Consider the following 27,429-nt stretch of genomic DNA (forward strand, 5'->3'; position numbering starts at 1 on the left):
GTGGGGATTTTTCTCTGGTTAACATAGTTTGCTGATAAATGAACTGTAGAGACTTCTTTTCCAGCTAGACATAAAATGAGATCTAAAGAAGGGAATGCAAGCATGCACCTAATATTGGTAGAGACTAAATTGCACACAGTAGTTCAGCTTAATAATGTTAATTTTCCATCCTTTTACCTTGCTTTCCACGCTTAGTAATAACACCAGTGGTGTTCCTGCAGATGGGAACAGATATGCAAGTGGTTTCGTTTGCAAGACCTGCGGTCAGCTGTTCTATACTGAGAAAGGTTTAAACAGCCATATGTGTTTCCAAAGTGAACAATGGCATTCACCACCAGGGAAAATGGAACAGCAGGTAAAGGGAAATTGAATCCCTCAGTGCTTGTTAGTTAATGGGAGTTTGAATTAAAGTCACAAGGATTCTTAAAACCTGGTCCTGGCCTGTGGGGATAAAAATGTCTTGAAGCAACTTAACCTTTGTATTGAAAATTAAGAATAATAGGATAGAATCTAGAATTCTGGAGCTATCAGACACCCTTCAAGTGGTTATTGTTCAGTAGGCAACCTTAAACAATTGTAATGTTTCAAAAGAGTGCTGTTTCCCACAAAATTTTCTACTATATCAACATGAAATATCGCTGAAAATGGTCATTTTCTTTTTATAAGATAGAATTTTTAAAGTGCGTCTACTGTGGCAGCACAGTCTTAGGGTTTGAGAGCTAAGTTTGGAGTGGAGCATAATGGTTAGAATAAGGGAATGCTACTTATGGGTTCTATTCCTGGCTCTGTCACTAACTTATGTTACTTTGGAGAAAGTCATTCAAATCATTGGGTCTTAGTTTTTTCCATATATAAAATAGTGATAATAATAGTGATATAATGCAGAAGGATATTGTGAGAATTAGTTGTTTGCAAAGCACTTTGAGATCCTCAGATGAAAGATGCTATGAGATATGCCTATTATTATTATTTATTAGAATTTTTTGTGTTAAGGTGTACAATGCAGAAAACTTAAACCCTCAGAAATTGTCACTCAAGCCAATAGGAGATGGAAACACGCCATCAGAAATTAAGAAACCTTTAGAAGAAGTAACATTGGCACCTCTTGTGATCCCAGTCTCTGTACCTGTGACAGCTATAAACCAACAGACCAGGAACAAAGTGGGTTGTGATTTGTGTTCTTCTATATGGTATACATTGACTTTAATGGGACAACTTCTGTGAGCAATTGTATGTGAAATCCATCCGTGCTCAGAGGGTTAGCAAAAAGCCTATGCACCACTTAGGTCCTACTTAAACCCCTAAAATAGAACTTAAGTGGCACTTCCCTGGTGGTTTTCTATACAGCAATGGATTTCACTTCAACGTAAGGGGTTCATCTGGACCTATGAAATTAATCAATTGGAAATATATAAATATGTTAATCCAGTAAACCACTTTGAGTTGCATAACATTTGAAGATTGTGAGAAATGTCTGAATTATGATGTAAGCCTTGTTTTCGGCTTTTGGTTTTGTGAAAAAAATAAATATTTGGAATTACACAGTTAAGGCAACATTGAACTGAGTTTATTTAATTTGTTAGATTTGAAAAAAAGTAATTTGTTCTATGCATCTTGCTAGTAATTGCCTTCTCTGGTAATTCTTTGTCACCAGTAGCAAGTGAATATTTTAACTAAGAAGTTAGCAAATAGGCTTTCCTAGAAAAATTATTAGGAAAGCATTTCACAGACTTACTTTGCTATCAGCACTAGTCGGTGAATTTGATTATTGTGTAGGATAATTATTTGGTTTAAAGCAAATTAGAATATATCTGAACTCTTTAGGAAGGATTCACAATGATAACTCTCTCAACGCTACACGATTACAAGGACTCTTACATAGGGCTCTGATTTACATTCCTCGCTCATGTGCCCGTTGACTTAAATGGGACTACTTGCATGAGTAAGGGCTGCAAAAGAGGGTCCTTTCTTTAATTCTGCTCATAAATCTTGATGTTTGCTGTTAATTATTAGTCCCATAAATGATGAATCACAAAAGTGAGATTCTAGAAAAACCCCAAACATGCAAATGACATGAGTTCCATGTAATTTCAAGCTTTCTCTTCTGTTAAATGATATTAAGTGCCTCATGTTGGTCATAAGCCACACATCTTAAATGCCGGAGACTCACACTTGTTATCCTTGTTCCTGTGGCAATTAAAATTCCAAATGAAATGTCTCCTCAGGTTAATGAAAAGGAAAGCCAGGATGAGAAGGACCTCAGGAAAAGTTTGCCCCCAAAAAAGAGGAAGAGGCAGACTCGTCCCAAATCGCTCTTTATCCCACCTCCACCTTCCTTGTGTGCTGAGATGCAGCCAGCCATGATGGGAGGATGCCATGAGAGTAATCTTCGATCACCTGTCTACATGGTTGACCACCTCCTGAGAGACTTATTCCAAAACTCTCCATATACCCCGCCTCCTATGCTCAGCCCAATACGGGAGGGATCAGGGCTTTATTTCAGCACTCTTTGTTCTTCCTCTACTAATGCTGGTCCCAACAAGCTGTACAGTACCATTCTAGGTAATAAAAACCACAGTGTTCACATTCAGCTAATAATAATAATAGAAAGAAATCCAGTTTGCTATCTTTAGCTGTATGGGCCCAGATTGTCTGTTGCCCTGACCTTTGTGCAGACATTTACTACAATGCAAAATGGGTGTAATTGGTACTAAATTAGAAAGGCCCACACTTTTGCATTGGTGTCTGTGACACAATGTAAAGATCAATGGAAAATCTGGACCTATATGTCCAGCAACGTAAGTTAAGAATGAAAACTGCTCAACTAACTTTCTTGCACTACTTTTCTGTTGTGTTGGTCTAAGCATTAAAAGCATTTGACAGTTACACCAACATGTACAAATACTAGTATAGAGGCATCAAAATTCAGTCATTATATATGTTTCCATTCCTGGTGCCAAATTCTACCAATCCTATAACAGTGGTACACACACCTTCACTCCGAAACAGTGTAAAATATGCATTCGTGTACACCTGTATTTTCTAACTCTGCAGCCCAGTGCACAGCTCTCCCTCCTCCAAGGTCTGATTATTCCTTCTAAAAGCATGTATAATCTGTGGTTGGGTTATATTTAGGGGCCATTGCTGAGTTAGGGGCGTACATAGCGCTGCCCAAGAGTTTGCAACTCCTGTCACAGACAGCCCGGGAGAATAGGAGCAGACATCTTCCAGCTTGTCCTTCCTGTATTGGCTGCTGGTTTCTGAAAGGAGGAATATACCTGCCACAATTTGGCTCCAGATATTATGTTTAATATTGTATGGTATTTAGATTTTGTTTATGATTCCAAAATAAAGACCTGGTATGTCTGTGGGATGAGAGCTTGTGATGAGTGGTCAAAAAAAAACAAAACTGAAAAATTGTGTGAGGATGTTCCATATTGAGGGCCTGTTCTTGGAAGACATAGTCATGTGAATAGTTCCACTGAAGTCAGTGGGAATTCCAAGAATTAAATAGCGGCAAAAGTAGTTGCCAAGACATTTTAGATGAGCATGACAAGTAAGCCAAGGGGAAGGGTCTTCTGAGTACATTTATCTTCAATGTATTTATATTTTTTTAGGCAGAATGGATGGAGACTTTGGATTCTCTCTTGTGAAAGATAACACCAAAATCAGCATAAAGCCGTAAGTGGAGCATAATAATAATAATTAATAAAAAAATTTCATGCTTCTCCATTAGTCAGTATTGTAGCATTAAACAAGTGACTGGACACATCATTATGAGAATAGAGCTATTTCCCTCCCTCTACAGTATCCTTCATTGGCTACTGCAGAAGATGGGATAACTGGACTAGCTGGCCCATTGGCCTGAGGCAAGGAGTGAGAAAGTTTGAATGCAAGACAGATCCCACCGTACAAGCTAGTCATAGGCAAAATATTTGCATTTGAGGCTGTGGGTTTTCTGTAATTCCATAGACCCAAAGTTATTATTTCGACTCTGAATTGTCAGCGGGCAGCACAATCCCAGGGGCAAGAGAGAATGGAATTCATGAACATATGAAATGGAAACCAGTGCTTTTAAATGCATGGAGTGTTGTTCAGGGGTTAAAGAAGGATCTAGGAGTAGTTTGCTGGGCTCAGTTCTTGACTCGGATACTAATTTGCTGTCAAGTTCAGGCACCACTTCAGCACATGCCTGACTTTAAGCACATGAGCAGACCCATTGACTTCAGTGGAACTACTCATATGCTTAGCGTTACGCACATTCTTAAGTACCGTGCTGAATTGGGCCCTACTTTGCACTTCACTAGACCATTCCATCTGAGGATCTAAAAGTGCTTTACAAACATGAATGAATAAAGCTTCACAACAGCCATATAAGTTATGTTAGTATTAGTATTCTAATAAAGAGAATATTCTCATTTGGAAGTATGCTCTTGTGCTTTAATCACTATATCATGCTGTTCTTACCATGCTTAAATGTCACTTCCTCTTTCTGTGCTTCAGTTTATTGATCCTCGAATAGGAATAGTAACACAAACCTGCTTCACATTTGTGTTGTGTTAATTGTGTTAATTAATCCTTAAATGGTTGTAAAGCACTCAATGTTTGGAGCAAAGGAACTGTATAAATACTGAGTGTTACTGCATCGATTTAAACAGTATTATTCCTAATGTTTGGTCAAGTCATTCTATCTGATGCATCCCTTTTTTTCTACACTCCCCATTAAGAAAGGAACTTGGAAAATGTTAATAGTGGGGAAAAATACAATTTTAGGAGACTGAGAATCTTGGCTGTTGCAACTACAATGTTTTAAAGGCATTTTAAAATAACATTATCCACCTCCCTCCTCCTTCACCCGCACACAAATCCGTCATTTGGCTGGTTCTCTCACGGTCTTGCATCATTGGCCGGATTAATAGCATTTTTGGCCAGATAATGTCAGATGCTGGCCAAAATGAAGTTGCAACAAAATATCCAGTGCTATCCCCATTAAACGTTGACTGGATTATGCGTGAGGCTAGCATAATAAATAAAGATTGCTCTGTCTTTTAATTTTTTCTTAGGCTGTTTAGATATTCTGCTCTGTCATCTGTCATAGCCACCTTTCTTGTTATCCATTGTTAATTTCACCCACTGCCTCTCACTTTACATGTCTATTAGTATTTCTTTGACAATGGCCAATTCCAGATGCTTCAGAGGAAGGTGTAAGAACCGTGCAGTTAATGTATAACCTGACACCAGGGAAAGAATTTTCCTGATTCCCCATTAGTTAGAGATTGGCTTATGTCCTGAAGCAGGAGAGCTTACAGCACTTCTGAAACCCTTGTCTTTTTAAAAAATCCTTACTATTATAACTCTGAGTATTTTTATTACCCACATAAATGTCCATCCTTAACAGCTGTAATTCTGTGAACTGTATTTTTGTCAACAGCGGTGACAGATGGTGATACTTAAAATACTTGGCTAGCAATTTTAAATATTTTACTAGTATGGAGTGAATTTAATAGTGTGAGTGATATTGTGGTTCTTGTTAAATAAAAAAGGTGAACAGGGACTATATAGGTATTACATTCCTTTTGTTTGGGCTCTGATTATCTAAGGAAGGATAGAGTCTTCTCTGATTGTCATTGGATGCGTAACATGGACAATCAGAGTGACAGTGCTACAGTAGTTGTGGAATAATGTAAGTAAGATTTATCAAAGACTAATTCTGTTTGCAGTGAATATAGCAGTGTTGTATAGCTTGGCATCTAATGAAAAGCTAAGATCTGGATAACATATCCAGAAGGGGGCATTGTTAACAAGATTGCACCATGTGGGTTAAATATACGTAGTAACAAGATAATCTATAACAGGATTATCCTGCAATAAGACAACCCATTGAAGAGTTTCATGCCATTTACAAGAGCAAGAACTGTACGTAAAGGCAGTTTTACATGCAGTTTAGGCACACAGAATACTTGAACCATACACGTTACACTGAATGCTCATTGTGGGGCCATCAGTTGAGACTACACATCTGTTCTAAGCCTTCTTTGATCCAGGCAAGGGTAAGATATTAAGCCCATCGCTATGTCTCTCACTGGGAATGATCTACAGCTCTGAACTGTTTTGTTCTTATATATAAAATACCAGCTCAGAATTTCAAGACTGGCAGCAGGAGAACTGAAGTTGTGGCTTTCCCAGACAGCTGATAATGCTGGCACCTCAGTTCAGGCTTTCCTTTCCTGTCCTGCCAATATGCTTCAACTTACCTTTGCCTGCAGAGGTACTCCCAGTAGGTATAAGGTGTTCAGTCTCCTTGGCTCATTCTCTTCTTGGCCTCAATGCTGAGTTTTCCAACAAGGACACCTGTTCTGATAGTAGCTTTTGTGATGTGGGTACCTGCCTAGTTGTAATCAATTACGTTTCATACAAGCCACTGAAGAGCTGAAATTCACGGTTAGTGACCTACTTTTAATTTTGTACTTGCTCAGGGCCTGATGCACTGCTGGGTTACTCCAATTTTGTACCAGTGTAATGCCATTGCTTTAGATGATGTTACATTGACATGAAACTGGAGTAATGCAGCAGTACATCAGGCCTTTATTGGGTATAGACAGCTTCCTGGTCCAGGTCAACAGCATCAGGCTAGCAGGGCTCACGCTAGCGCTCTAAAAATAGGTGTGTAGATAACACTTGGAATGGGCTGGAACAGGGGACTCTGAAGCCAACCCCCTCCAGACTGAGCTGCAAATTTAAAGCACAGTCTACACAGCAATTTTTATACTGCTACCACAAACGCTGCTAGCCCAAGTCTGTCGACCTGGGCTGGGAAGCTCACTCCTGCCAGCATTGTAGACATATCCATTGTCTCTTCCTGTTTACTTGGGGACGGATAAGGTGCACTAGCTATGGTTTGCAGAGGCATTTGTGCGCAGCATAAATGACATATTTATTACACTGCATCTTGTTCATCTTTATCCTCTGAAATGCTGTATTGCTCTATGTGTGTTTGTGTGTATCTGATTAATTATTGAGTTATATTTGTTCCCAATTCATTTTCCCTCATCCCCCACTTTTTATTATTTTAGACACATTAACATTGGAAACCGGTTTCAGGCAGAGATACCAAACCTCCAGGATAGAGCATTTTTAGAAAACGATGAACATGCAGCATCGTTAGTGTGGAAACCCTGGGGAGACATCGCAACCAACCAGGATACACAGGACAGAGGTGTCTTAAAAATGTTATCCCAAGACTATCCCAAGATTTTATGATTAGAAATTGTTTTGCTGTCATTGCAACCTTGTGTTCTTTTTTAATCCTCTCCTTTATTAATTGCATTGTGCTGTGGAAAATGTTAATTTTCTTGACCTCCTTCTCAACACAGTTGCATTACAGGGAAGTGATTTGCTTAGTTTTGGGAGAGCTAAAGCAATAAACAAATTAGACAACCGTTATGCTCCCGGTGGCATCTCCTCATCACAAATAGCCACAAACATCTCCATTAGTCTCCATTAATCTACAGTGACTTTGAAAGAGGAGATGTTTTGCTTAAGTACACTGGTTTATCAGTGAAAAGAAGAAGAGGAGTACTTGTGGCACCTTAGAGACTAACAAATTTATTAGTTAGTCTCTAAGGTGCCACAAGTACTCCTCTTCTTCTTTTTGCGGATACAGACTAACACGGCTGTTACTCTGAAGTTTATCAGTGAGACAGCCATGTTTAAAACAGAGACAAGACATTTCGCCATTCTTTCTGTGTTTTACTGGCGGCCCATTTGAGTATCGCAATTGTTCTTTTTTCCTTAAAGTAATATTCTTATGCACTTTTCCTACCTCCATCACGGAACTTGACTCTGCTTTCTGATTGTGGTTGCAGTAACAGGACTATTAAATGTGGCCTGCTCCAGTGCGATGCCAGGGGGAGGGACCAATCTAGAACTAGCCCTGCATTGTCTGCATGAAGCACAAGGCAATATTCTGGTAAGAGCTAGTTATTTAGTCATAGGTAATAACTGGACAAGTTCTATTCTTAGTTAAAACTGGTGTGATTTTGAAGTAATTCCATTTTATCCAGGCTGACACCACTTGTAACTAAGAGTAGAATTTGACCCAATGTCTCTAAACTTAAATGCAGCCTACCAAATCCTATTGTTACTGTCTGAATTTCTGTATCTTAGCACTATTAAACACCACTGGTGGTGCCTCCATATCTAACAGGCCATCAAGAAAGATCTATCACTGTTTCCATGGGAAATAGTGTTAACCTCCCATTGACTTCAGTGGATGCAGGGTCAGCCCTCCAAATTTGCTATTCTACTTTAATAGCTTAGTGAATATTGTTTTGGGTTTTCACTGCAGTTCAACTAACAAGTCATTTCTGTTCCTGTCTGATTCAGGAACGCATACCTATTGAAAGAAAACATATGAATGTGTTTAACTTTAAGGTTGTACTTAAGCTCTGTTGAAGTCAATGGGATTGTATTTATGTGCTTTCCTGGACAGGGATGAATTTACACATGAGCTTAAGTGCTCTGCAGACTCTTAAACACTAGGATTATATATAGAGATATACCTATCTCATAGAGCTGGAAGGGACCCTGAAAGGTCAGTGAGTCCAGCCCCCTGCCTTCACTAGCAGGACCAAGTACTGATTTTGCCCCAGATCCCTAAGTGGCCCCCTCAAAAATTGAACTCATAACCCTGGGTTTAGCAGATCCATGCTAAAACCACTGAGCTATCCCTCCCCCCCCCAATGAGACAAGTGTAGATATTATGATTCGGAGAAGGGGGATTTTAGTTTTTACTCTGTATGTACATTTCTATGCACATTAAATGCCAAACTCAGATGCTTGGAAAGTTGTCAATATGACCTTCTGTGTCACAGAGTTTGAGCTGCGCTGCTCAAGTGTAAAACTGAAATATAAAGAGCATTACTGTTTTCCTCATTTTCAAGAACATCTGTAAGCCAAGTCTTGCATTTTTAGAGTTCAAGGGCATAGAGAATACAAGTTTTAGTAGCCAGGAGCCTCTGCCGCGCCATTTTCAAATTAACCTAAAATTGCGCTCAGTTGTATCCCCGACAGTGATTAACAATATATTTGTTATCGTTACACTTAAGCCTGTCTGGTATTGGTTCATAAGATTACATTCTTTGGTATATTAATTAGCTATACATTATTTTGTTACTTTAAAAGTGTTTTAAATGTATTTTAATAAAAAGGTTATGCAATTCCCATTCTGAAAATTAAGACTCACCAGACTGGATGAAACCCAAGGTAGATAGTCCAGTATACTGTCTCTGCCAGTGGACGGCACCAGATGCATTAGAGGAACATGTAAGAATCCTGCAATCAGAAGACGTGGGATAATTTGCCTCCCACATAGGTCTCATCCTAGTCTCTTAAGAGTCAGAGATTGGTTCAAGACCTAAAGAACAAGGTTTAATATCCCTTCCAAAATTTTTGTCATTTTTTTACAACTCTGGACATTCCTGTTATCCATATAAATATCCAGTTCCATTTTGAATTTGTTAAATTCTTGGTTTCAACAACTTCCTGTGGCAGTGAGTTCCACAGTTTAATTTCATATTTGAAAAAATATGTTTTTACCAGTTTTGAATTTCCCACTATTTAATTTAATTGACTGTCCCCTTGTTCTTGTGTTGTGAAACAGAGAGAACAGAAGTTCTTGATCTACCTTCTGTATGCCATTTATTATTTTATAGACTTTTATCATGTCCCCTCTTATTCATCTCCTTTCCAAGGTAAACAGTCCCAGTCTTTACAATCTCTCTTTGTATGACAGTGTAAGTTAAACCATCAAAGCCTTTTTTTTGGTCAGTGCCTCAATGCCATCTGTGAGGGAAGCCATATGAAGAGCGCTGGATTATTTGTTTGATCTGCAGCAATATATTTTCTCTTGTTTGTTTATGATTACATAAAATTATAGAAATGTAGGGCTGGAAGAGACCTCAAGAGGTCACCTACCTAGTCCATCTACCTGTGCTGAAGCAGGATTAAGTATACCTAGACCATCCCTGGCAGGTATTTATCTAACCTGTTCTTAAAAACTTGCAAGGACAGCAATTTAACAATCTCCCTTGGTAACCTGTTCCGATGCTTAACTATCCTTATAGTTAAAGTTTTTCCTAATATCTAACCTAAATCTGTTTAGCTGTAAACTAAGCCAGTTACTTCTTGTCCTGCCCTCAGTGGACATGGAGAATGTTTGATCTCTTCTTTATAACAGCTTTTTACATATTTTAAGAGACACGTTATCATGTCCCCCCTCTTGTGGTAACCAACACACTTAGGATCTGGTCCTGCTGCCATTGAAGTCAATGGCAAACCTCTCCAAGGTCTACTGGCTTAGGGGCAAGTCTTCTCTGAGCCAGCGCTGAGCCTACTGCAAGGACTGAGAAGGGAGGCAGTGCGTCCCCCCGGGGCTTACTGGTTCACCTAACGCACAGGTTAGAGCAGCCTTGGGGCTTGCGCTAATTTGTGACCCAGGCACAGTGGCTATTATGGAACACTCTGGCCACATCCTCCTTCCTGCAGTGTGCCCCAGATGCCCCATGATAGTTTTTCTATGCCGGGGATTGCTGCGGGGGGGTAGTCTGTCTTAGTGCCAGGCAGAGAAGGCTCAGAAGCCTGGGGTGTCCCTGGCTGGGGGTGGTCTTATGGTTGCAGTGTAACTGCTATGCGCTGGCATAGGTGGCACAAAATGATTGAAGCACAGGACAAATAACTACTCTAATGTGGCAGGACGCTGCTACTTTTCTGCACAAGATGTTTGCACAATATGTGTTTTTTCTTAAAACACTTGAGGCCTGATCTAAAGCCATTGAAATCTGTGGAAAGACTCCCATGGACTTCAGTGGGATTTGGATCAGACCCTTAGAGAGCATTATATTACATTAGCATTGCCAACATGAGCAAATTCTTCTCTCAGGGATGCTGGCATGAATCACTAAAATCAGTGGATTTACATCAGCATAGCTGAGAGCAGACTTTACCTCCCTGCTTCTCTTTTGAGGGCTCTGATTACTTTGTGGATTAAATTGTTGCAGGAGGCCCTAGAGATGCTGCTGTTTAGAGGACCTCAGAAAGCTCCATCCCACCCGCTTGCTGACTATCGTTATGCAGGTAAATTAAAAACAAAACCTGTAGTTCGGGACCAGTGAACTGGGATGCTAATAGACATGCAATAATTGGATAACACTGTGATTTGCCTTTAATTTTCTGCTTTAAAAAATACAGGCACTTTAAAAACTATAAACAAGAGATTCTTGCCCTGTGGTGCTAGAAAAGGCGATCACCTTGTCAATTTTAATATTGTTTACACTGTTTTTTTATGTTCAGCTCCATGGTTCCCTTGTGACAGCATGACTCTTTAGCATGCACTGCCCTGCAGTGACACCCAATGGGAGAAGTATGCTGAAACATGGCAATGACAGATGCTTGCTATTGTGTGGTGTTCTTTTCAATGGTGCATATGTTTTATAGTATGTGGTATTTCCTGTGCCAGTAGTAATTTGAGTTTTTCAGACTTTTCTAACATAGTACTGATTACTGTTTTTGGTAGATTGGAATTAAGTTTCCCTGAGAGAGAAAAATGTATACATGAATAATCAAGTGTTTTAATTTTGTAAGTGTGATGGTCCATTAAGCATGCTATGTGATCTAATAATTTGCATCTTATTACCATTAGGTTCAGATGTTTGGACACCTATTGAGAAGCAGTTGTTTAAAAAGGCTTTTTGCCTACATAAGAAAGATTTTTACCTGATACAGAAGAAGGTAAGACCTCTAGGCAGAGGGTTTTTTCAGATTGCTAAAGCTCCTTCGAGAATTAATTAAAGGAGTTATTTGTAGTCTCTTTCTCAAAGCTAAAATGTTTCTGAAGTGTTTTTGATGTTTCCCAAAAAGAATCAGAAGCAAATGAGAAAAAAAAAGAGTTATAGATTAAATTTGTTTGTCTGAGGGGTTCAAAGAGACTAGGCTAAGGACTTGTCTACACAGGTAATTTAAACTGGATTAAGTCAAATTAATCTGGTTTGAAAATCCTTGTGTACACACAACGTAGCACAGGGATGCGTTTATCGTGAACTCTGAAGTCCTTTTTCAAAGTGAAATAACTTTGCTGCAATTTGAGTTTGTCTGATATATTGACTACTTTGGCAGTCTTCCAACAGATATCCCACACAAGCGGCCATTATTGACCTATCAGTTTACCTCTGTGCTCTCCCCAACTCTGGGGTCAGTTGGGTCAGATGTTCCCTCCCGTTTATAAACTGGAAAGGTGCCAGATTTTGTCCTTTTGCACCTGGATTTGAGTATATCTTACGCAGGGGTTAGGTTCTGAAGTCAGCGCGTAAGGCGAAAATCGCGTATAGTCAAACGCACATTGAGTGGAATGGCGGGCGGAATCGCCCGCACTACAGGTATAGTATTTAAATTGTTATTTTTCTCTTTTTGTTTTTGTTTTGCCAAGCGCGTATAGTTAAAATTGCGTAAGTTAAATGCACCTATGATGCGACTCCACTGTATCACAGTAGCTGCAATAATACTCCAGAATCCTTACAACATGCCTCGAGCAGTTGCTTGGAGCTGAGCTGAGACCTCACTTCATCGCCATCTGGGGAGAAGCATCAATGCAGGAAGCTCATATGGGCAGCCACCAGAATAAAGATCTTGTCGACATTGCTAGGCCATGACCATGATGACAAAAAGTACCAGATAAAGAGCAAACAGGTCAGGAGGACCTATGCTAAAACGAGAGTTGACAGGAAGATATCTGTTATATGCAGTGTTATAGCCATGTTAATCCCAGGATATTAGAGAGACAAGGTGAGTGAGGCAATATCTTTTATTGAACAACTTCTGTTGGTGAGAGAGACCAGCTTAGAAGAGCTTTGTGTCAGCTCGAAAGCTTGTCTCTCTCACCAACAAAAGTTGGCCCAATAAAGGAAAAAGTCTGGCAGGGGACATGTAACTTGTCCAGTTTTTGAGGCGCTGGACAGGATTTTACATAACTATATGACCACCCAACTCATGCAGTCTGTGGATGCTGCTGCCTGCTTTCTCCCTCCCACCCCTCTCCGAGGATGACTGGCAAGATCAACAAGAGGCATGGGAAAATGAGCATGAGGAGGCCAGTGAAGAGATCTCCCTGGAAAGCCAGGGTCCCTTCAAGACTCACACCCTGATGCCAGCCAGATAAAAAGCAAGCTTGAATCAGGCCTTGCTGCCACCAGCCATGCAACCCAGACCGGGACGGAGGAGGTTGATCCTATGGAGGGAAGCTTGCATGTATGGTTTTTAAAAATTACTAATAATTTAATATATACGTTTTAATGTAGTATTGTTAAGCTATACTGCTGTGCCAGCTTCTGTTCTGGGTGCCCCATGGCTGCAGCTATTGGAGGTGGATGTGAGTCCCAGATCCCTGCTCCCTCCATCAGCCCATGCTATCTACCCTCCCCCATATGCCTTACCAAAATGGCGGTGACTCCGGCTGGGCAGTTGATCTCTTATCTCATGCTGAAACCCCGACTACCAACCATTTTCAGGCCCATGCTGTGGAAGGTACATGCCCATCCCTCGGCTGTCCATACCAGTGACCCCCCCCAACCCCATTCTCCAGCTCAAAATGGTGATTGACAGCATGGTGCAGCTTCAGCCTCCACGCCACCCACCTCCCACGGCAGAATCAAATAATGAAAACATTCTTTTGTCCAAATTGCAAAAGTTAATTGAGACAGTGGTTACAGGAAACGCAGTTGGTTAGCGTTTTCACTTTGTATGGGGTAGACATGCACATTGCATGCCCATAAAGCTACAAAGAGTACAATTCCCTGCTGAGGTATAAATGCCTTGTAACACACATTCTTACAGTAAAAAAGCTTTGCTGTGAGGATAGCAAAACTCTTAACAGCTTTTCACAGGCTTACATAGAGCTAGATTGGTAAAAGCAAATGCTTCAGGCAATCATTGCAGAACCCTATCAGTTTTTCTCTGCTCTTTCACCATGTCTCCCCATACAGGGGAGATAAAGCAAAATGTACGAGTGAGAAATTGCTCAGTTGTTGTTTGTAGATTATGAGGAAAAGCTGCACTATTCCTGGTATAGTTTGCGATTCCCTTTCGCTCCTGCAGCACTTCCGGGGGACCATCTTGGTGAATAACTTGACTGCGCATCTCACTGGTGTGCCCTTTGTCTTTTTGAGTAAGTCCATTCTCTGCCTCCTCGTCACCTGCCTCGGGTCATCCAGAGTCAGGACAGCCTAAAGGGGAGGTAGAGGGTATTACTATCCAGCTCACCCCCAGATTCGACCCACTCTCCCTTACAGCACTATATAAGCAACACCAAGGCACAGCAGAACTCCAAAGCCAGACTGGAAACATCATTCCTAACCTCAGCTCCCTCTCTCCTGCTGGCCGGCGTCCAAGGCACAGTCAAACAGCATATATTGCACAGACAAAAATGCCATTACACACACCACTTACCATGGCTGAGGTTCTCCTGAGAATGGGAGAATTTCAGGGAGGGAAAGCCAGATATGCATAAATAAGAAAAATGCTATCACAGCCTCACTGGAATATGAACAGTAATTGCTTGTGAATTTGTTAACTCCCACAACCATTGCATGTGCACTGGACAGACCCTCAAGGAGAAGGGCTTTTACCAATGGCTGAGCAGTTGGCTAACCGGTGGGAGAGAAAACGGAAAACTCAAGATGAAATATTCGCACACATCATTTAAAATAGCGGAGAGGTGGAGGCAGCATTTGAGGCTGGAGAGAGAATCAGACAAGCTGCTCTACAGGGAGATTGTTGAAGTGGCCAAAGGCAGCATGGTAGTTGCCAGGGATCTCACTGGCATGGACAAAACCAGTATGGAAAAAGACAGGGAGATGGAGAAGCAACTCCTGGAGGCAACACAAAGCCGAAATGCCCTGCTGCAGCACATGTCACTCTTAGGGCAGCTGGCAGTGCAGTACTGTAAACCAACACCCAGCCATGTTATGCAGCCCCTGCTGGGAACCACATTAACTCCTACAGCAGGGCTCCCATAGGCCATTCTCTTCACAGACGCAAGCTCACGGAACTGAGAACAGTGCCAGCTGGGACACCGGCCCTTTTGAGCTCTCGATTGCCCCGGTAACTTCAAGCCTTGCCACTCAATACCAGAAGTCCTAGGAACAAGAAGAAGAGCTAGAGCAAAGGCAAATACTTGCCTGTGACTTTAAGCCCCTGCGCTGCATGTGTTGTGTCTTGCCCTGTCCGTTTGTGCTGTGCTGTTTTGTTTTGCTGCTATTTAAAAGAAAGGGTTCTTTGTAATTAGGTAATAGAATGGGTTTTAATATATTGTTTCATAATTAAAAACATTTTTCAGTACCATTTCACTTCAAGATGTATTTTCTGTTTATTACATAGTAGGTGAAATAATAAAAACCTTGAAAACTTCATTCATAAGGAGTTGACAGCTCATTTCACATAGAAAATCATTCTTTGCACTTATTCTTAGGTTTTTACATACACATGGAGGCAAAGAGACCCGTTTAAATAGGGATTGCCACAGGGTTGCACTTCCGCTGCCCATAAACAACACTGCACGCACGAAAAGCTTCCAACACTTTCCCGCCCCCCGTGGGTTAACAGCTGGATATACAGCTGCACAATTTCAGGCCTGAGACTTAAAATAAGAACAAAAGGCATCCCAGACAATGTTGCCTGGATATTTGTGTTTTCTAGTGGATACCTCCCTGACTGCTCAAACTGCTGAGTAAGTCTTTGCACCTAAACCTCCCAGCCATCACTAAGGCTTTCTCCCTTACTCTCACAAATATAGTGCAAAATACAACTTGCTGCTGTAATCTTTAGGATGCTTTTTTCTGTTGCTTCCAACCTATTCAACAAACAGTGCCATCTCCCTTTCAGACGGCCGAATGCACACTCCACTGCCATCCTGTAACTACTGTGGTGGTAGTTAAATAGTTCCTTCCTTCTGTTCAAGCAGCCTGTGAACGGCTTCATTAACCAGGGAAGCAGAGGATTAGCTGAGTCTCCCAAGATAACTGGAGTAACATCCACACCATTAATGTCCATAGGGTTTCCGTGGGCAAACAGTCCTTTTTCCATTGAGTTAAATAGAGCTGAGTTCCGAAAGATCCTGGAATCGTGGGCCCTTCCAAACCACCTGGCATTTAGGTTTGTAAACCTGACAGAGTGGTTAACAAGCCCTTAGGGGTATGTCTCCATGACACTCCTTCTGTTTGTCAGCACCAAGCCCTGGTGTGAGGGGCAAACAATAGGCACACAGGTCCCATCAGTTGCCCCACTACCGTTTGGGGATCCCATATGTACAAAGCCATCGATAACCTCCTGAGCATTACCAAGCTTTATTACTCGGTGCAATAGTACCTCTTCCATGGCATCACACACCTTCATGATAATGAGCCTGATGGTGGATCTCTCCACACTGAATTGATTAGCTGCGGACCAGTAGCATTTGGGGGTGGTCAGCTTCCAGATGGCCTTGGTGACCTGCTTATCCGCAAGTATGGGGCATCACATGTTGGTACACTGCCGCTGCAGCTCCATCGTTAGTTCAGCACATATCTCCAAAAAGGCTGCCTTCCCCAACCTGAAATTCTCTCGTCACTGCTGGTCATCCCAGGTGTGCAGAACAATCCTTTCCCACCAATCTGTGCTTGTTTCCTGAGCCCAGAAACAGCGCTAGATGCTGTGAAACTGCTCCAAGAACCAGTCCTTTTCTGTCACTTGCCAGGTGTCTTCCTTTTCTTTCTCATCCACGTCCCAGTTCCCCACCACTGAAGACCCTCCTGCTGCTGGAGAAGCTGCTGCAGCTGCCACATCATCTGCTCAGTGTTGAGGCAAGCAAAGTCCAAAGCCAGTTCATCCAGTTTTGTGTGCTGAGCACACAAGCAGCCTCTGCCTATTTGAGGTTGCCAGGATAGCAGCGCGGAGCATTGATGTGTCCATTCTGGCTAACAGCAATTCAGAACTGATGCTAGCCCATCCACAAAGGAAGCACAGGGCAGAGACAGATGAATCATGGGATTTTGTAAAAATTTGAACTCATCTGGTTTCCGCTATGCATCCCACAATGCACAGCGAGAAAAATCCCAGAATGCACACTGCTCGACAGCAAAACAAAGGAACATGGGATACCTTCCAAGAATGCTACACCCTCAGTTTGCAGCAAACCACTGTAGTGTTTGCAGGGATATGCTTTGAAATAGGGCACCCTTCTCCCATGTGCATTCTGTTACCGTGACTTGCATACTGCACGTTACGTGATGCACAGGGATCTGTCCATAGGCGCCGGGGCTGGAGCAGCCATGGGGGAAAAATTGGTGGGTGCAGCTCCCCGCCCTGCCGCCCCAGCTCACTTCCGCCTCTGCTCCGCCTCCTCCCCTGAGCACGCCACGTGCCTGCTTTTCCCACCTAGCTCCCAGCACTTGAGCCACGAAACAGCTGTTTCGCGTGGCAAGCGCTGGGAGGGAGGAGGGGGAACGCGGCGCACTCGGGGAAGAGGTGGGGCCGGGGCGGGGACTTTGGGGAAGGGATTGGAACGGGGGCGGAGCAGGGGCGGGGAAAGGGTGGAGTCGGGGCGGGGGCAGGGGGAAAGTTGGCGTCTGTGGATCTGTCCTGGGTCTGGTTCTATTCAGTATTTTCATAAATGATTTGGATAATGGCATAGGGAGTACACTTATAAAATTTGCAGATGATACCAAGCCGGGAGGGGTTGCAAGCCCTTTGGAGGATAGGAGTAGCAAAATGATCTTGACAAACTGGAGAAATGGTTTGAAATAAATAGGATGAAATTCAATAAAGACAAATGCAAAGTACTACAGTTAGGAAGGATTAATCAATTGCACAAATACAAAATAGGAAATGACTGCCTAGGAAGGAGTACTGCAGGAAAGTATCTGCGGGTTATAGTGGATCACAAACTAAATAGAGAGTCAACAATATAATACTGTTGCAAAAAAAGCAAACAGCATTCTGGAATGTATTAGCAGGAGTGTTGTAAACAAGACTCGAGAAGTAATTATTCTGCTCTCCTCAATGCTGATAAGGCCTCAACTGGAGTACTCTGTCCAGTTCTGAACAGCACATACCAGGAATGATGTGGACAAATTAGAGAAAGTCCAGAGGAGAGCAACAAAAATGATTAAAGGTCTAGAAAACATGACTGACAAGGAAAGATTGAAAAAACTGGGTTTGTTTAGTCTGCAGAAGAGAGGACTGTGCGGGACTTGATAACTATCTTAAAGTAGTAATAAGGCAGGTGATCAATTGTTTTCCTTATCCACTGAGGACATGACAAGATGTAATGGGCTTAAATGGCAGCAAAGGAGATTTAGGTTAGACATTAGGAAAAAATTCCTACTGTTAGGGTAGTTAAGCACTGGAACAAATTACTTGGAGAGGTTGTGGAATCGCTGTCATTTGAAGTTTTTAAGAACAGGTTACACAAACATCAGTCAGGGAGGGTCCAGATAATACTTACCAGCCTCAGTGCATTGGACTGGACTAGATGACCTAGCGAGGTCCCGTCCCATCCTGCATTTCTGTGATTTATATGATTTCTATAAAGAGTTTAACTATTGTATTTTTAAAAAGCATTCCTTATCAGGGACAATCAAATTTTCTGCTTAACCAATTTACAGTGTCTCTTATATTTCAAATCCTCTGTGCATTAGAATTCAAACACTCTTTCTTTCTTTCTTTCTTTAAAATGATGCCTATAGAAGGCACAGGTTGCTCTAATGCATAAGTAGTATTACAAGAAAATTCCAGCAGCATTAAAATAATTATTCAAACAGGAACTTAGCCAGCCTCTTACCAAATATCCATTCCAGCTATTCATCATTCTGGGAAGCTTACTCTGAACCTTCTCCAAAACCCCTATCAAACACACACCTTTTTCAGCCTGCCAGGGAAGTCACCAAATCAACCCAGGTGGGAAACTGCTCCCAGAGCCCTTCCAGGGGAATGCTGTGTCAGCAGCCTCCTCTCTTTTATAATGAGAGGAATCCAGCTCAGGGCCCGCTGCTTATCGCAGCTGTAGCAGTGTGGTATTGTATTAAAGGCTCTCAGAGCACTTTACAAACATGTCCTGGGTTTAGCAGGTCAATGCTCAAACCACTGAGCTATCCCTCCCCCCCTAATTTCTGAACACCCATTGTTGGTGGGAATGAAAAAAATCCCCCACAGACACCGTTTTTGTATTGTGTTTTGCAGAAATAACTATATTACTTCTGATATATTAATGGTGGATTACTTCTGTTTTTTCCCAATAGATTCAGACTAAGAATGTGTCCCAGTGTGTTGAATATTACTATATCTGGAAAAAAATAATAAAATTTGACTTCAGTCGACCAAAAGTAAGTGATAGAAAAAAGGTTCACGGAAGAGAGAAGGATGAGGTAGAAAAGACAGAAGAAAAGGTAGAAAAAGACTGCTTGGGGAATCTGTCTGAGATTCAGCTCTTTAATTTAAAGATCTTCCATTGCCTTAGGAGATGTGGAGTTCATGTGTGCAGCAAGCTCCCTCCAGGAAACACCTTCCTATTTAATATTCTGTTGCTACCTTGTTTAACTTGCAGAGACCTACCCAATAATATTGCAAAAAAATCTCAAACAAACCCTGTTCAATAGTTAGCATGTTATACCATGCCTAACATTTCCCATTACTCTCGCAGGGAAGTTATGTAACAATATTTGCTCTTGACATGACACCATTGCTAATTAAAACAAGAAAATTAAGATTACTCTTAGCTCCTAATGAACCATCTAAAATAATCCCTAGCTCCTTGTTAGTAATGCTGTCAGCATTAAACTTGTTGTTGCTGATGTGGCAGTGCCATCTTTGACGTGCCAGTATTCTGCAAAAAAAACCCAACAACAACTGCTAAGTACATGACACAGGGCCCTTGCACCGCTGAACTGTTTCACAGCAGCAAGTGGGGAATAAGATTTATCAGAAAGATTTTTGCAGCAGAAACTTGATGAGCACATAGCTTCAGTGCACCAGGGGCCAGATTTTAAAAGGTATTTAAGTGCCTATTTGAATTTTCAAAAGCACCTGTACCCATTAATTTCAGTGGGTAGTAGGTCCCTAGATGCTTTTGAAAATTCAAATAAGTACCTAAATATCCTTAAAAATCTGACCCCAAATGTTTATTATTTTTGTAGCTCTATGGCCATTTAACAGGTTTTTCATTTGAGGACTTTGCAGACCTGAATTTGATGGGTTAGTTGTTATGGCTTGCCACTGATCGCATCCGACCAGAAGATTTATAGGTTCTTACCCAATTCAGACTACAGAGTTCAAGAACTCAGAGAGTTCTATATCGGGAGAGGACTCTCGGGGTGATTGGCAAGAACATGTACACTGAGGATAATACCAAATTGATAAAATCTTTATTGACATTAACATAAAAATAAGAAATGAAATGAAACTTATAACTGCAAAACAGTAAAAGAATTCCAAAACTCCTGATGGCAACATTTCTATTATAAGTACCTTAACCTAACATACTCACATTCTTCCTTGAGGACCCGGTAATAGGAGGTGAAGGACCAGCCTCACTCCTGGCAGGCCCGATTACGCAATGGTGCGTACACAGTTGGGCTACACAATTTCACCTAATATGATAGCACACATAACTTGTAATCATTTACTAGATCTGTGCTTTTTTTTTTTCCCAGTTCATTTACAGGAGTTATTTTTTATTCGGTATTCACTGTTCAAAAGAGTTCACTAGGCAAATTCATGTTTGCTATAAATATATTCACATCAGTGTGAGTGTGTATGTTAGCTTGGTGCATGGAAAATGTAGTCTTTAACAGGACTATTTGTTTAACAAGAGTTCCTTTTAAGTTGGTTCCTGTGCCTTTAGTAAGGAAGTAAGACGGAATTTATGCTTTCAGCACTGGTGTCAATGCTTTATGAATACCAGCCCTAGAAGCAAGATAGCAGCAGAAAACAAGAGTCTGTGGGAATGATTAAACTATAGTATCTTCACACCAAGCAAATGATAATCTGAAGGGTCATATGGAGCCTATGGAATCCTAAAACTCTAAATATTAAATACAGAAATGGTTCCTTTATCCTGTTGAAGCAGGCATCAGAAGACTTGGCATCATATTCTTTGTTGGTGTAGATTAGCACAGTTCCTTTGAACTCAGTGGAGCTCTGCCAGTTTGCACCAGCAGAGAATTGTGCCCACTAACCTTAACCTATCACCATGATAGCTGGTCAGGAGGGTGGGCCTAATCCAGAGCCATTTGAAGTTAATGCAAAGACCCACTTTGACATCAATGCCTTTTGGCTCCAATGGTGTGTGTGAGTGTGTGTGTGTCTGTGTGTGTGAGAATCATACCAAACTAATGAAAAATTCCCTTATCCAAATCACGGTTGCGCTCCTCTTGCACACTCCCCTTTTTTATCAGTGTTTTTGATATCTCTGAGACACATTGGATAAACAAGGTTTCACTGAGATACTGAATGGCGGGAAATTTTAATGCTATAGGGTCCAATCCTACACCATGCTGAGCCCCCTTCACCTCCTATGGACTTCAGTGAGAATTAAGTGTTCTTTAAACCTTGCAGAAGACACTCAAAGCCTTGCAGGACCAGGCCTTTAAATTGTAGGTCAGGAGGAGGGTAGTATTGTTCTGGGTTTGATGTACTCTAGCAGCCTGGGCATTTTAGAGGTGTCTGAACTAGGGTTTTTTGACATCAGTTTCTCAGCTGCTATCACAGGGTCAGCTCTACTGGCGTTAGCCACAGTGGGAGCACTAGTATAGACAGGGCTCCATGTATGGCATTGTTGTCTGACCCTGCTCAAAGCAGGTTTACATGACATGATGCGTAAAATGTCGGTGGCTGGCAGTGCCTTGAATACACGAGCACTCCTGCCATTGTTAGCAGTGGTGGAGCTGGGCTGTCACAGGCAGCGGTGGCAAAAAAAATTAGTGTAGACAAGACTTTAGGCCCCAGGTCGGGAAAACCCTTAAGTACATGTCTGCGTCCGTCGATGTTCAGGAAGGCACTTAAGCATAAGCTTAACTTTAAACAGGCCTAAGTCCCATTGAGCCTGATTCTCAGTTACACCATGGCCCCTTTAAAGTTCAGAGCTGTGTAAAGAGCTTCTGATGTAAACAAGAACCAGGCCCATTCTTCTTGGTGCTAACGGCCACAGATCCATTACAATGAGCACTTCAGCCTGCTTGCAGCTGGGTGGCAGAACCAAGCCTGCCAGTCCCTGGCAGCAGGGCAATGGCTCACCTCCTCAAGTTCTCTCCAGTTTTTTCTGTTCCCTGCCACTGGCCTGCGGCTCCCCTGGCCTCCCTGCTGCAGCTTTGCTGAGGGAAATTCCAAACTTCAGTTCAAATTTTTAAGACCAACAATTGGGCTTAATAATGTGTCTGTGTAATTCCCAGCCATGTCCCAGGGCTGCATTGGATTTTGGGGAGAAACTGTCCGTCTCAGCTCTACTCCCCCCACTGGGGCATTGGTTCCCTGGAGGCTTCAGAGAGGGAGTTAGGCCCAGAAAAGCCAGAGGAAGGGTCCATGTCTCTTGCTTCTCCACTTATCAAGCATCTCTCTGGAGAGCTCGTGCGGTGCCAAGTGAAGATTACCTCTGAGTTCCTCTGAATTCCTATAGCCCGAACCAGCAGCCAAGTCTCTGACTGGCGAGCTCAGCTGCACCCTCGCTTCCCCATGGGTCACTGATGGAGGGCACCAGACACAGCACAGAAGCTACTAGCACCAGAGAGCTCTATATGGGACCTTTGGGCCCAGCTCCCTCCTCCTGCTGCCCTTCTCTTTAATGCTTCCTCCCTCCTGTCCACTGAGGATCCAATCTCATATCCCAGGCTGAGGCCTGCAGGAGAAACACAGACCTATCTTGCCCATGTGGATCCCATGCAACAGAGAGAGGCTGCTGGGGAGTCCATCCTTGAGCTGCAGGCCAGTGCCTTCCTGAGAAGCCATGTGGGGAAGGAGAGACAAATAGACTCGGCCTCTTTGAGGCCAGAGAAATCGCTAGCCACTGGAAATATTTTCAAAGCAATCTCTAAGCCCAATTTTGCTTCCTCCTCTGAAGCAGGATCCTGGGGACAAATTCTCAAGGGGAAATAAATTAATAATGAAATCAGCATTGTTTCCTTCTGTCACCTTCGTGGAATGCCACAGGGCAGATCAGAGTGGAAATGACCTGGCCGTAGGCGTGGGTTGATCCTTCTAGGCATGGTTTAAAATGAATAGCTGGATGAAGTGATTATTGTGCTCATGGACTCCAAAAGAGAAGTCAACAAATTGAACTTAGTCTACTGATTGTTGGAAAGTCCACAGTTTACCATGTTAAACCAGTGAAACACAGCCTTGGGTAGCCCTACCCCAGGAGGGCTTTCTTGTAGATGCGCAAGAGTGCTCAAGAAAAAGGTCAAATCTCTGTAGTATAATGTTTTCAGCACGTTGAAGAAAAGGAAGTTACGTACAAATACCAACATTAAATGCTTCCTTAGGGCATCAACTTTATTCCAATGCTGCAAGGTGATATCGCTCAACCTTTGAACCTCATTCTGTGCCTTACAGCACTACCTAGATGGAATCACCCTTTTGCAGGTGTCATTATTCTTCCTATCCATTAGTGTAAGCCTCATGATGGCCACTTTCTCCAATGAGATTGAGTTTTTCATTTGAAGTTGGAAGCTTACTCTAACCAGACCTAGTATCATACCTTTCATTCAGACCGGTAGTCCTCAGAACTGTTAGAACTTTCATTCTCTAAGTAAATTCAAGAAATATGCCACCTTCAGTCAAGCATTAGAGTCAAATCCTTAGGGACATGGACAGTCTCAGGACAGAGTAATCATATCTCCTGTTCTGAGATCTACTGGACAACCATTAATTCATCAAGTTCTGCATATTGGTCATCCAGTCTTACTCAGTGACATTTCCTTTCTTCTGGGAGAAGTCTTCTCCACACCTCAGTGCCAGAGGATGATGGAGGAGATATTTATATATAATGTACTTAGTAGCAGATGTCCACATTTCAAGAATGATCCTGCTTCCTATCTTGGAGGCACACTGTTATGAAAATCCGTTGTAACAGATCTGTGGACCTTAGCATGAAGAAGAATCGGAAAATTTATCCATGGTTACCTGAAAATTTTCTTTCTTCAAATGATAAGGTCTGCAGATCCGGCCACCCTGGAGACAACAGATGGTCCGGAATAGAGATGGAAATGGATGTCCAGTGATTTGGGTTTGTTGTCAATAGGTGGAATTTACTATCCTTTGCAGTAGGAGAAATTGTTATGCTTTTTCCTCCAAGTATATTTAACATAGTCTGTAATTTAAGAAACTAGATTTGCATTATCCTGGCTGTGAAAGCTATTTCAGCTGGATTTGGGGCATTTCCCAGCTGCCAGGGACTGACAGGTCTGGTTCTGCCTCCCACCTGCAAGCAGGTTGAAGCACCCATTGTAATGGATCTGTTAGAATGAACAGATTATTCAGTGAAAGGAAATTTTCAGGTAAGCATGGATACATTTTCCTGTTCACTTCAGTGGGTCTTAATATGCACTTAAGTGCTTTCCTGAATCAGGATCTGAGAGAGGTGGCACTGTATCATAGTATGTATGTGTGTGTGCGCATGTGTATAAGCACACGCATGCAGCTTTTAAAAAGTTTAGAGTTAATTTTCTTTGATTTCAATTCCTTTTAACTATCCAACCACAACAATGCAAACCTTTCTGAGGGGGAAAGATTGCTATTTTAACAAATATTCCATAATTTGCAGATTGCATGCAGCCCAAGGAAAATGCATGGTTATCTGCCTAGACAAGACATGAAGATAAAGTCAAAGAATTACAAAAAAGCATCACACAAGACATACAGTCCAGCCTGCAGTCAGAGGGGAACTCCAGACCAGCCTGGGGGCACAGACTATCAGGGTGCATTTCCATGTAAAGAGTGTGAAAGGTATAGCTTTATTATTAATCTTGCATTGTTCAGTGACTTCTACATGTCTGCTTAATTCAGTTTGTATTTATAAATAAAGTATTCTTAATTAAAGGAGCACCATTTACTTCAAAATCTAATGATTTTTTTTTAAATGAGTTAAATGCATGGTGCATTTCTCCCTGAGCCAGCTAGCCAATTTGTGTGATTTTACAACCATGTATAACTTTTTAAAAAATAGTTTTTTCTCCCCCATTTCATCATGAAAGACCCACACAAACGGGAAATTGGCAAAGGTGAAACTACAAAACTGACTGTGCACAAAGTAAAAAAAATAGAGGAAAATGTTGTTTTCCCCCTAATCTCTTTCATGTTGTAATGTTAGGGGTTATTTCTAACTGTAAAAGGCAAAATGATTTCAGATAAAAATGTGATTTTTTTTTTTTTACAAAAGTTACTTATGTCCCTTTAAATTAATGAACCCTGAAGCTGTAGATTCATATCCGATTTCATCTGTAGGCTAACCCCTACATTTTTAAAGGTTTCAGAGTAGCAGCCGTATTAGTCTGTATCCGTAAAAAGAACAGGAGTACATAAATTTGTTAGTCTCTAAGCTGCCACAAGTACTCCTGTTCTTTTCAGATTTTTAAAGAGATGTAGGGAGTTTAGCTCCATGGCTGCCATTGATATTGTGGGAGAATCATATAACTAAAAGGAAATAGGTCCTTTGGCTGTTGCCAATCCATCCGTGATCATCCCCTTTTCCTTGTAGGTCTATTTCCCTATCTGTTTTCACTACAAAACAAATGCATCTTTTACCACAATGCAACATGGCTTGTAGGTCCTGTTCAGGAGATGTGGGAATGGGACTGAAAAGGAAGAGAAAGTATTACAGCTAGGGATTGAGGTGTATTGGCAGAACTGGTTGTGGGAGGAGAATAGCAAGTAGTGCTTTTGGTCAGGATTGAGGCGCAATTGCAAAGCTGCCTGGGGAAGTTTCCATAGTACTAACCTTTACTTCACCATGTGCTGGTCCCTCAAGTCCATGTGCACCGCACACCTAAAAATTAATAGGAAAAATAAAGAGAGTCTGTTCTGCTCATTATCTGGGGAAAGCTTTTGTGTGCAAGTCCCATTTTATTTAGCCTTGTTAAGAAAACTAATAACTGGCCCTTGTTTTCTGTCAACTTGTAGGGTGTTCGACAAGATAAAAAGTCGGAATGCTCATATGAAATGCCACCGCGTGCAGGAGCAGATGGAGCCGCTGATAAATATTAAGTGGCCCATAAAACATTAAAAAATGAGCCCAAGATGAAAGAAACTAACTCAGACGTTGACCTTCTCCAATGGTAACTGGGAAACCACGCAGGGTATCAGTGGTGGTAGTCTTGTCTAAGCTTGGAAAATATGTAAATGTTTTTTAGCATCTGATCAGTTGCTGATCAGCTCTGTGCAGGGTTAGCCGACATGACAGTATGCCCAGCCCACACTTCAGCTTATACCATTGTTGGCACTGCAGAAAAACACTCACTGTTTTTCCTAGTGCAGAAGCACCTGGTGAGGCTGGAAAGAAACCTCCACTTGAAGGTACTGAAAGGAGAGTTGTAACTGTTTGTATACGGTAGGATGCCAAAGCCTATTTGGATGTTTTTAGTGTTTAGCACCAATATAACATTGTTGGCGTCAAGTTTAACTATAAAGAAACATTAAGGCATTAAATGCTCTTTACTTACATTAACAGAGAAAGGACGTGTGTGTTCAATTAAGTATGCATGCCTGGCATTAAATTACAATTATGCATGGTTGAAAAAAATATATAGTTGTTAATGACTGTAAAATAGCTGTTGTACAAATATGAGAGGCTCTGTATCTCCGCTTTAGTTTAATTAAAAAAAAAAAGCCCTCTTGCCTCCATTTAAAAATAAAAGTTGGATGTGGATAGCCCTTGTTTCTTACCATCAGTTTATGGGTTGAGTTGCTGTTGTTAGAAAAGGTCAAAATAGGAAAATCAATGAGAAATTGCCATTGTATTTATATCTTTTTTGCCGAAACGTGATGGTCATGCCCAGCATTTCAGATTTAATATGTAGTCCTGTGATGATCTGTGCATTGTTATTTTGTATGTGCTCTCTGCATAGCTTATTAAATTGGGCTCTTGAGCTCGAGTTGTAAAAGTTATACTGCTTTTAATGGTTATTTCAAAACTAGTTATACCATGTTGGTGGAGCAGAACAGGGCATTCTACCCGGACATTAGACTTGAAAGAATCAGTCTTATTTAACTTAACAAAGAGAATGTTAAGGGATAGAATCATAGAATCATAGAATCATAGAATATCAGAGTTGGAAGGGACCTCAAGAGGTCATCTAGTCCAACCCCCTGCTCAAAGCAGGACCAATTCCCAGCTAAATCATCCCAGCCAGGGCTTTGTCA

At 41.6% G+C, this 27,429-nt stretch overlaps 1 protein-coding gene across 1 annotated transcript in view; it reads left to right on the plus strand.

The window, feature by feature from the left end:
- ZNF541 (zinc finger protein 541) overlaps window positions 1–27,167 on the plus strand; it is a 42,447-nt gene extending 15,280 nt beyond the window's left edge. Inside the window, exons 6-16 of the mRNA XM_034793138.1 lie at window positions 196–355; window positions 994–1,161; window positions 2,226–2,562; window positions 3,618–3,681; window positions 7,074–7,216; window positions 7,866–7,969; window positions 11,058–11,133; window positions 11,699–11,787; window positions 19,323–19,406; window positions 24,836–25,017; window positions 26,191–27,167. Of these exons, the coding sequence (XP_034649029.1) occupies window positions 196–355; window positions 994–1,161; window positions 2,226–2,562; window positions 3,618–3,681; window positions 7,074–7,216; window positions 7,866–7,969; window positions 11,058–11,133; window positions 11,699–11,787; window positions 19,323–19,406; window positions 24,836–25,017; window positions 26,191–26,293 (1,510 nt within the window). The 3' untranslated portion in view covers window positions 26,294–27,167. The remainder of the gene's footprint in view (window positions 1–195; window positions 356–993; window positions 1,162–2,225; window positions 2,563–3,617; window positions 3,682–7,073; window positions 7,217–7,865; window positions 7,970–11,057; window positions 11,134–11,698; window positions 11,788–19,322; window positions 19,407–24,835; window positions 25,018–26,190) is intronic.
- Window positions 27,168–27,429: the final 262 nt, after the last annotated feature.

Source organism: Trachemys scripta, chromosome 16 (assembly GCF_013100865.1).
Source record: "Trachemys scripta elegans isolate TJP31775 chromosome 16, CAS_Tse_1.0, whole genome shotgun sequence".
Taxonomy (NCBI): domain Eukaryota; kingdom Metazoa; phylum Chordata; order Testudines; family Emydidae; genus Trachemys; species Trachemys scripta.